The sequence below is a fragment of the Podarcis vaucheri genome (assembly GCF_965113315.1).
Source record: "Podarcis vaucheri genome assembly, chromosome: 7".
In the NCBI taxonomy this organism is placed as follows: Eukaryota; Metazoa; Chordata; class Lepidosauria; order Squamata; family Lacertidae; genus Podarcis; species Podarcis vaucheri.
The window spans coordinates 50,072,065-50,083,513 of NC_138765.1; the positions used below are offsets into that span (position 1 = coordinate 50,072,065).

An 11,449-nucleotide genomic window follows, 5' to 3' on the forward strand; every position below is an offset into this window, starting at 1 on the left:
CATGCTGGGAAAAAGAGTTCCACCCGCAGCCCTTCGACTCCGGGACGCCTCTGAAAAAGGGGGAGCACTACAACTCCCAGCATACAACGCGCGGCAGGCTCTCCGGGCAAAGCATTGTGGGGGTTTGTTTTGTTTTAAAACGGTTTGTGCACGCAAAAAACGGAGGGCGACGCCCTTCTGAAGCACTAGATTTACTCGCTTGCTTGTTTGACTTATATACCGCCCTTCATCGTAAGATCTCAGGGCGGTTCACACGATAAACCTGCGGGATGCAGGCAGGATAGCTTTGCTGAGAGCGAATACCTTCTGTAGCATACATTTTGCCACATGCAGCATGGGGTTAATGGCAGATGCCGTGCTTACAGGATGCCCCGCATCCATCCCTGGCAATCTCCCGCTACATAGGATCAGGGATGGGAAAATCTCCGCCGAGCCTACTGGACAGCAGCTGTCAGCCAGAGCAGACGCACACTATGTCATAGTAGTTAAGCAATGGCAGCTTATTATGTTCAGACAGGGTGAACAGTGCTTTATTTGCTCCACAAACGATGCCTGTGTTTCATCTGTCACCTGGAGAACTAGAATAATAGGATAATAATAATAATTAAAAACTTTGCTTGTGTGAAATGGAGTAAAGACATTTGTCGAAATTTATCTTCCCAACACATTTGCAAGTATATTGTTATTATTATGGAAGTGAACCAACAACAGTACCACCTTTGTTAACTTGGTGCCCTCCAGTTGTTACACTGCAGCTCCCATCAGTCCTAACTAGTATGCTAAGACTGATGGGAGATACAGTCCAGCAACATCTAGGGGGCGCCAGGTTGGCAAAGGCAGCATTAATGAACCTATGCTGTACAGAGAACATTATGTTTATCTGTGGTGGGATCCACCACATAAGAAAATGTTTAGTAACACCACAACTTTAATTAAACCAAAGGTAGGGCTGGCCTTAGAAAAAGGTGGCTGACTTTGTTGCAGGCATAGCTGTCAAGTCCACAAATAATAAGCCTCTTAGAGCGAAATATACATCAGTAGGCTTAGTTTGGTCAGAATTGAGTATACACTTCCAGAGTTAATGGGTGTAAAAATTTGTGTCCCCGGCTTTTTCGTCTACCCATGTACTATTTGAATCCAATGGAGCACATAGGCTGCCAGATGTGAAATTTATATAGCTGCAAAGGCTGAGGCTGCTGAAGAAGCCAGAGATCACATTGGCTGGGAGTCCTGGAAGACCTGCTCCACCTGGCCTGGGAGCGTGAGACCCTGACGACTCCAGCTACAAAAGCTGAGGCTGCTAAACAGACTCTCAGGCTGGGGTATTATTTTGTGGGGGTTGCTGCTTTTGTGTTGTTGTTTTTGTATCTTTATTTTTGATTTTGTTGTGATTTATGTGGAAATTATTGAGTTTGGTTTTGTATTTTTAATGCTTAATTTATTGTTTATGACTACATTTGTTATGTCGTAGCTATGTATTTTTTCATATTGTATGCCGCCATGACCATGATTTGGACTGTGAAAATGGAATTATGTGTGTATTAATCCTTGTGCCTTCTGAGCCCTCTCACCATCAGCAGAGAGCAGCAGTAGTGTTGTTATCTTCCACCTGCACTCAGCCTACATCTCATATTTGTATAAAGCAGAGATGGGTCCAGGTACCAAAAGGTTGTTTGTGACAGGGAAACGAACAGCAGAGAGAGAGAGAAAGGCCAAACCCTGCCACCTTCCTGCAAAGGGGAGAGGGCAAAAATGCTAGCACTTGACCTAAGTGCTGCATAACCATCTCTAACCAGCTCTAAGATTCTATGATTCTATATGGATGCTTTAGCTGAGATTCCTGCATTGCGGAGAGTTGCACTATCTGACCGTTGGGTCTCTTCCAGCTCTAAGATTCTATTATCTTGGCATGCCTAGCAGCTTTGCTGCTACAAAAGCAACAGCAAAGATGCTGAGGCTAACAGGTGATGTCTACCTTATCTCCCTGTTCCTCCTGTGTACTGGTAGTTAAATCCTGCCACTCCGTGAAGGGGAGACAAGAAGGACGAAAAAGCGAAAATGTATAGTGTGGGAGGTGGAGCAGCCTGGGAAGGGGGCACAAAGCACAGGCACTTGGCGACTGTGCCATGTGCCAGCCCCTCCTCCCTTACTTAGAAGCAAGCCTCCCTAAATTTAATGGGGCTTCCAGCCAATAATGCTTACGTAGGGCTGTAGGCTTTGTTATGGCTAGATTCAGATTCTTTTGAAAGACAGAGGTTAGCGGCTCATTTTATTACATTGCTGTTTCCCATCTGTCCTCCATTGTAGAACCCTAAGGACTCTAATGTGGACTTCTGGGCACCGACTGACCACACTCAGAACTCCTTCACTTTAGCAAACCCCTCGTGGTTTCAGTCAATGACTGGGATCCTGATCCATGGCAATACAGGACTCTGAGGCTACCCATGTAGTCCAAGCAGAGGCCAAACATATGTTATAGAAGGGTAGAAACCTTAGACACTATGCATGTAAAAGTACAGGAACACCGTTCACAAAAATGTTGTCTGAATGTCTAGCATAAATGTAGTCAGAAAAATGAAAATCCAGTATAGCTGCAAGTCAATTAGAAACACCAAGTCAGGCAAGAAGATCCATTATTCCACCATACACAAAAAATTATGACATATCACTAGGTGTCAGTTCACATTTGAGAAAGAAAAATGATGAAATCATATTAAGAATTATGTGGAGCCTAGAAAAAGAGACTTGTATATCAACCTGTTCTGATTAGCAGAAAGAAAAAATACATGTGTAAGTTGCAACCATATGTACTCTTCATCACCTTGTCGTGGTGAGTGGGCTTGCACATTCCTATGACCCTTGTGAGCAAAGCCGTCAGGTGTCTTGTACTCCCAGCAGGGTCAACTAAGATAAGGTCACGGGGAAGGAGCTAGACAAAGAATGAGCCAAGACGTCCTCAATGGGAGAACAGGCAGAAGATAACAAGCAGTATGTTACAAGGGTTGTGAAGGCGGATGAAGGCTGCAGCAGATAAGAATCTACCAGTTGCCGTGATACTCATGCCATCAGAATAGAGCTTTACTGCGAAGATTGTTTGTCGGTCAGCGTGCACTGATCTACACACATAAAGCAAATTCACACACAGGCGTCTTCCAAAAATCCATCCCAGATAAGAATGGCTTTCCAAGTGAACCATTCACAGTGGGATCAGGTGTTAAAGAGGCTTGTGTTATCATCCCAACTCTACTTATTATTTTCATCGCCATGATCCTACACTTTGTTGAAGTGAAACGCCCCACTGGAGTAAAAATCATATATCGAACAGATGGAAAGCTCTTTAATCTGAGTAGGCTGAAAGAAAAGAGTAAGGTTACCATAACTTCTGTCATAGAGCTTCAGTATGCTGATGGCAATGTAGCATGTGCACATTCAGAGATTGACCTCCAAAACATCCTAAATATCTTCACAGAAGCTTGCAAAAAGCTTGGCCTATCGCTCAACATCCAAAAAACCAAAGTGCTGCACCAACAAGCACAAAACAACCCCTCTGCAGTGCCACAAATCAAACTCATTGGTGTAACGTTGGAAAGTGCTGAACACTTCTCCTACCTGGGCTGTTATCTTTTCCCAAGAGCCGACATTGATGCCGAAATCCTGCATCGCCTGAGCTCTGCGAATGCAGCTTTCTCCTGATTGAAGTACAGAGTGTTTGAGGACCAGGACATTCGTAGGGAAACCAAAATGCTTGTTTACAAACCTATTGTACTACCAACCTTACTGTATGAAATTATAAACGCCATCTCCAACTCGAAATTCAGCAAGTGTCTCCAAAATTTTTTAAGTATCACTTGGGAAGACAGGCAACTAATGCCAGTGTACTGAAAGAAGCAAAGATCACCAGTGTCAAAACAATGATTCTTCAACATCAACTTTTTGAAATGGTCATGTTGTTTGGATGCCTGATTATCGTCTTCCAAATCAACTACTCTATTCCAAAGCGTAATGCTGATGGACAACAAAAGAGTTTTAAAGGCTCTTTCAAGGCAAATCTTTAAAAATGTAGTTTAAACACCAACAATTGGGAAACACTGGCCTGTTTGTGCTCCAACTGGAGAACAGCCTTTACCAAAGGTGTCATGGACTTTGAAGACGCTCAAACTCAGGATGAAATTGAGAAACGTGCTCAGAGGAAGGCATGTTTGCCAAACCCTTACCATGATCAACTCCCATCCCGAAACCTATGTCCCCACTGTGGAAGGACATGTGGATTCAAAACGGACTCACGGTTATGACCGTGTTCATGGAAGACAATCTTACTCAGCTACAAGTGATCACTAAAGAAGAAGACCTTGCAAATAAAAGTCTCTTAACCAAGTGAGATAGAAAACAAAACACTGAAATGTGTTTAATCAAAGCAGAAACAAGCAAATGCCATGGAGTAGGTGGAGGAAGAAAGAACTATTAGATGTTACAGACAAATTACAGACTGCAGTACTGTATAACAAAAACAAAATATATTTTATTCAAATTAAGCATATTTGCTAGCACCTCAGGATAACCAGTAAACTAGAACAGTCCAACAGATAACCAGTCCAGTAATCCAAGCAACTGAACGTATTTTAGTGCATAATGATGGTAGAAAAGTACCACGACTTGTCACAACACACTTTTGAAACACTCTCAGCCAGCTAGAATGCACCGTCTATTTACAAAGAAAGAAAACTAGTGTGCTGCTTAAGGTCTCAACAGATGCATACAGAGCAAAATGCAAGCTGTGTGACCAAACTTGACCTAAGCACAACACACGGCAGTAAATTTGTCTGTAGTTTTCTTCCCCACTTCAGAAGTATTGGAGGGGGGCAGCACAGAAATCTGCTAAGATTGGAAAAAGAAGATAGTAATTAAATTAAAAAAATACTAGTTACAAGCTGAATCATGTTCTAGCAAATTCTAGTCAAATAATTTGATACAGTCTACTATCTTGTTCAAACAACAGACCAATTCCCCAATGACTACAGCAGAACATCCGTGAAATCCAATGAGGTTAGAGTTTATGGTGTGCTGCTGCCTCCTGCAATAAACCGCGGAGTCAATCACACCAAGAATTGAACATGTCTTACGACCTACAGTACATATAGTCAGACAAACAAGGGACATGTAAGAAATAGGTTTTCTTTATGGTATTTTTTCAAGCTTTTTAATTGTTTGAGAGAATAATCTCCCCCTCTCCATTTTAAAAAAAATATTTTCTTCATTGCTTTTACTGTTATTGGTATATACAACGTATATAAGCAATACAAGCTTGTGGTTTCTATTTGAGATTTGTTATATAAAATATAAAAAATACTGTAACAAAAAAGAAAGAGAAAAAAATGGGGCAGATGGCCATTCTGACACTAGCCAATCCCTGCCAGTCACAATAGTTTCAACCAAAGGTATTTTTACACTTGAAAATACAAGCCAATCTACATGCCTACAGTTGTGATTTTTAGTTATGGGTTTGATAAACTCAAAAACTCTAGCTAATGCATTGTGTTTTTCTTTCTTTCTTTGTGAAATGAGATGTTCTGGCATTCTCTGCATAGCCATGCAGAGTACACACACCGTTGTGGACTCTTATTTGAAGTATATCATCAACCACACTGAATACAATAATCAGAAGCATCTATTTGGTGCTACACAGACATACAAATATTGGTGGGGAGGGGGTTCATCTATTTCTGACAAAAGTGAATCAGGCTATAGGGCAGGCTGCTCTCTAATCTCTTTCCATCTTCATATCCATGGAGATGCAAACTGACTCATAAATATCTGAAAAGTACAAGTGTATCTCACAAATTTATCAGTCCATGGTTGTGACATTAACATCTTCCAGGTTCTTAACAGAGAGTGTTAGAATGCTAATTTATTTAGAAGTATGAAAGGTTTGCAAAGCCACTGTAACTTAACCTCATTCCTCTTATGCTAGCCAGATTGCATCCCAGTATATTATATGTGAAAAGGAAATAAACCACACAATACTGGTTTACACAAGAGAATATTGAATCATTGCTGAAGTAAAAGAAGCAGTTGTTGAATGCCATGATGGGCAGGGAGTCATCCAACTATGGCATGGCCATAATAATCCCTTGAAACTAGAAACAGAAAAAGGGCAAAACACCAAATATAACTGCATCCTAGGAATACAGACTCCAGTTGCCCTCTTTAATGATTAAGAATGAACTTGGCATCAAAAATGGCATACTCCATATCAGTAGTTTGTGGGTGGGGGATGACAACCCACATTTTTTCTCTCTCTCTTTCCATAAAGAGAAACAAACAAAATCCACTGATGGCCATGGTTTCTAAGGCGTTGATCACCAAGACATTTACTGCAGAATAATCATAGGAAAGTGCCATGACTTTCACTAGACTATTCCAGAGTAAATGATTTACAACCCGAGTGTGCTTGTGTAGAAAGTAACTGTTATTGTTCCTCAAAATTAGCTTTGCACTAAATTTAATCCCACTGGTGACAGAAGCTCATAGCCCTACACCCGCCCACTTAATGGAAACATCCAGCTTTATCAGAGATATTTCCCCAGCAATGCTAAAAATGGACCAGCTCTCACAGAATCAACATTACTGAGAGTACCAAAGCAGCTGCTGTCTGCTACTGTGCTTTGAACAGGACATAATACGAGTAGAGCATCAGCTGATAACCAATAATCCAGACTGTACCCATCTTTTTATGTATATAAAAATATTGTTGTAGCCAACTCCTGGAGGGTACTTCTCACAGAAAAACATGTAAAAAGTGAGTGTGTGGGTCCAGTTAAGTGTGGGCCTGCTCACACACCACCCTGGGCTTCCTGACAGGAGAAGGAAATGTCAGTACATAGTCAAGAACTGGTGATTTGCCTGTCACAGTGTAGACCTGACTGAAAGGGACCAAAAATGTATCTTGGGCAGCAATACCACACCAAGCTGTGGAGCACCATTTGTCCTTGCTACAACTGCCTGCCTGCCTGCCTCCACCCACCCACCCCCTTCGTCCTGTTTAGGCATTTCTTGCCACTTCTGTTTGCAAACAATACCACACAGGTCGATTTGTGCTCGGTCCCCTGCCCTACATGAAACAAGCAACTTGAAGAGCAGGACCCCAATCCTAAGGGGGGCACGTATGTCTCAGAGACCATGGCGCTTGCGAGCCACCCCTCCCATGCTGGCAGCATGCAGCAGGCGGTCCTTCTCCCGGATCTCCTCACGGAGTTGGGCTTCGGACAGGCGCAGGCGGCGGATGCTGCCCTTCATCTCCTTCATCTTCACCTCCAGCAGAGCAATGATGTCCCGCTGCTCGTTCAGTTTGCGCAGCAACTCCTCCGACGTGGTACCCGACGACAGTGAGTAGGAGTGGTCTGGCGGGCTGTCCACCAGGGGCCCGTTATCTGTAAGGAATGCCAGGCTAACAGGGCCCCCGATCATTGCCCCGGGGCCTCCCAGCATCGCCCCTGGGGCCCCGAGCATCGTCCCAGGGCCTCCCAGCTCCACCTGCACGGTCAGGTCCATAGGCTTCACATCATCTCCTGCGCCTCCTCCCCGGGGCACACCTTGCCCAGCCGCGGCGGCGGCAGCAGCTCCCTCCTGCAAAGCGAGCAAGACCGCGGCTTGCGCGGCGGCGACCGCGGGCGCCTGGGGAGGCGCGGGGGCGTGGCGTGCGCGCCGGTTCCCACGGGCGCCCTTGCGCTCGTTGACGCCCCGCAAGGGGAAGATGGTGGGCACCCGCACCAGGTAGGACTTGCGCCCGCCGGGGAAGTGCTCGGAGCAGACGCGGTGGCCCGTCGTGGGCTGGAAAGTGCTGAAGCATCCGCTCACTCCGGCCCGCGACACATTCTTCAGCCAAAGGCGGCGCAACTCCGCGTCCTTCGGGAAGGTGTAGAAGTGGAGCGCCTTGTCTCGGTGCGAGTTGTTGTAGCAGCCTGGCACGCAGCACGTGAACCCGGGCATGGTCTGTGTGGTGTTTCGCTGCGCCCTCCTCCTTTCCCTCGGCGGGCCGAGGCAGCCGGGACTACAGATCCCACAAGGCCTCCCGATGCCGAGTCCCAACGACAAGGCGAGCCTCCTCCGCCACCGCCACAGTAGACCGCTCTCCGCAACAGCGCCACAGGAAACGGAACTACCCGCCCCACAAAGCACCGCGCCGCCGCCGGAACTACGTTTCCCACAAGGCACCACTGGGCGGGGCAGCAACGGGAGTGTTTAACTTGGCCGCAGAAGAGCGGGAGAGAAAGCGGGCTGGGGATTCCACGCGCGCTCTGCAGCTTCCCACAATCCTCCGCGAGCCCCATAACTTTTTCGAAGGCGGCAGGAGGCTTTATGAGGCAATAAATAAATATAAATAGTTGGCCTTTGTTTTGGCTTCTGCCGTAATAATATTTGTTAGTCTTTAAGGTGCCCCAGGACTTCTTATTTGTTTGCTGCAGCAGACTAACAAGGCTCCTCGCTGGAATTTATTTCGAGTCCTGTGCATGCTTACCTGGGAGTAAATATAATTGAAGCCAATGGATCTTGCGTCTCAGTAGACGTGGGTAGCATGGCAGCCTGGACTGCGTTCACACGATACTGCTAAAGTACATTCTTTACTTCACATGTATTCTGGGCACTGCAGTTTACCCTTAGAGTTTCAATTCCCAGCCTGAGAGACGGTGTGGTGGTTACAGTGTTGAATTAGGACCTGGAAGATCAGGGTTCTAATCCCTACGCAGCCATAAAGGTAAATCACTTTTAGTGTTATAAAAATTTAGGTTGTACACACATAGCAGACGCACATTCCACAGAAAACCAATCTTTCACCCATCAACATTTAGGAAATATTCCCTGAGAAAAATTACACTTTATTTTAGCACATAGAACAATCCCAAAAAGCCATCTTAGCTCTCCTAAATCTGTAGAAGGAAATATCTTGGAGAAACTTTTCCCAACAGTTATTTCACTTTCAAATCCTGATTTAAGGGCATATTTTGTGTATGAATGGGGTAGGCCTGTGCATTTTTAAAAATGCATTGCTATACTGCTGCTTAATCATGTGGATGTGGATGCACCCTAGAAATTAATAACTGCTAGGATTTTGGTTATTTGTGGAATTAAGGGATAATGCAAGCTGTAAAGGAATTCCTGCGCTGGGGTATTCATACTAGTTTACCTGGCTGGGCGAACAGCAAACCTGTTAGTATGACAAAAAAAAGGTGTTAATAAGACATCAGAGAAGGATCCTTTGCCCTGGGGAGTCAGATGTCATAAAGGTTCCCGGGGTAACTGTGTGTTTGAGTGGATAGGAAAAGGGAGTTTTGAAGCAGGGATTCCTGGGAAGAAGAAGGAGGAAGAAGGGCTGAGATCCATCTTGGCCAGGCAAAGGAAGGATTGCTTGCAATGCCGTAGGCCATGCTGTAAGATCTTGACTCCCTCCATGCAGACTGAAGGTGTAAATAGGTAAATAAACCATATTTCTTAAAGCACAACGGTCTCTGCTGTGTCTTCTATTATCCAAAGGAACACAGACCCTGTGTGTGTGCCTGAGAATCCATGGGCTATTGCCATCGCTCGACAGATAGAAGAAGAAGACTTTGGATTTGATATCCTGCTTTATCACTACCCGAAGGAGTCTCAAAGCGGCCAGCAATCTCCTTTTCCCTTCCTCCCCCACAACAAACACTCCTTTGAGGTGAGTGGGGCTGAGAGACTTCACAGAAGTGTGACTGGCCCAAGGTCACCCAGCAGCTGCATGTGGAGGAGCGGAGACATGAACCTGGTTCACCAGATTACGAGTCTACCACTCTTAACCACTACACCACACTGGCTCTTTTGTAACAATATTAAAAGGCACAATAATATAAAAAATAAAAACTATTACGTATTAAAAATTAAAAGCACAATGTAACAGAATATAATGCAGATGCAACAGGCCAAAAAAGAACCAGAAGTGAAATTACATATATGCAAGTACCTTATTAACTGCCCATACTTTTGTGCTTTTAGCAATTTTAATTAATTGGTTGTGTATACACTATACCTTTTAAGCTGATTTGAAGATCATTATTTACGTCAAAGAATCCTGGGCACTTGTCGTTTGTTGAAGGTTGCTGAGAATTGCCTCAGTGAGGACTAAATTGCAGTGCCCACAATTCTTTGTAGGAAATAATGTGTTTCGAGCTACAGCACAAGCTTTTGTGCACCGAAATCCACTTCATCAGATTCAGTAATCTTCAACTGGCATGCATGCATACACCCACAACCACCCCCATACAAAGGTATGTGAGGGAAATGTAAACGTTAAAGAGTTAAATAGCAATGAAATACAAAAGGCACCAGGCTGTACAGCATACATTTAAACTATATTTCTTTTCCCAAAAGAATCGTGGGAACTATAGTTTACTCCTCACAATGCTACAGTTCCCAGCACCCTTGGCAAACTACTGTTCATAGAACTCCTTGGAGGAGAATAGTGTGCTTTGAATGTATTGTGTGTATGCATCAAATATCAACATGGCTGCAAAAGGAGTACAGTGGTACCTCAGGTTAAGAACGTAATTCGTTCTGGAGGTCTTTTCTTAACCTGAAACTGTTCTTAACCTGAAGCACCACTTTAGCTAATGGGGCCTCCCACTGCGCTGCAGCTGCACAATTTCTATTCTCATCCTGAAGCAAAGTTCTTAACCCGAGGTAATATTTCTGGGTTAGCGGAGTCTGTAACCTGAAGCGTATATAACCTGAAGCTTATGTAACCTGAGGTACCACTGTGCTGGCCTTTTAGTTCATTTTCTATGGGTTAGCCCTTTTACAGACATGTTTTCATATATTGAGGCTCACTGTAGATAGTAGTGATTCTGGATTTATACTATTCTAAAATATCCCGCGCTGAACTTCATACATGCAAAAACTTATGCTGCACCACTCTGTAAGTTACAGCAATATGAATATTTATTATTAGGGCACAGCCAAATGCTAGCCTACCATATTGTCTCAGTGTTTGATCCTAGGATGGGAGACCTGTGGGTGGCCGGCCCTTCAGATATTGCCGGCCAACGATCAGGGCTAACTGGAGTCATAGTTCAGCAACATCTGCAGAGCCACGTGTTCTGCATCCTTGGTTTATTCAGTACTGTAGTTCGAGGAATGCTGTAAATCTAGACATCCTTCTCCTTCTCAGTCTTAAATAATCAGATTAGGGAAACGGGGTGAGCGGAAGTATGTGTTGGCAGAGAATGCGCCCATGTGAACTTTGAGCTCTACAGGTGCATCCACGTACCGGGTTTTATTCGCTCTGTACAGTAGAGGATCAGGGAGGGCGCATGCAACAGTAACAGACAAAGGAGCCTCCGCTGTAGCTACTTCCAACGGCAGAACTACATCTCCCAGCAACCAATGCGAGAGGCGACGACCCGGTCGTGGGCCGAAGCGAGGAATTATCGCG

General features: G+C 44.6%; 1 protein-coding gene across 1 annotated transcript; it reads right to left on the reverse strand.

The window, feature by feature from the left end:
* Positions 1–4,499: 4,499 nt before the first annotated feature.
* THAP11 (THAP domain containing 11) lies at positions 4,500–9,590 on the reverse strand. The gene has a single exon (XM_082229391.1). The coding sequence runs from the start codon at positions 7,984–7,986 to the stop codon at positions 7,168–7,170; it is 819 nt and encodes a 272-aa protein (XP_082085517.1). The 5' UTR covers positions 7,987–9,590; the 3' UTR covers positions 4,500–7,167.
* Between the last annotated feature and the right edge of the window lie 1,859 nt (positions 9,591–11,449).

Coding starts and splice junctions, on each gene's coding strand:
- THAP11 (XM_082229391.1), bottom strand. CDS start 7,986: ATGCCCGGGTTCACGTGCTGCGTGCCAGGCTGCTACAACAACTCGCAC.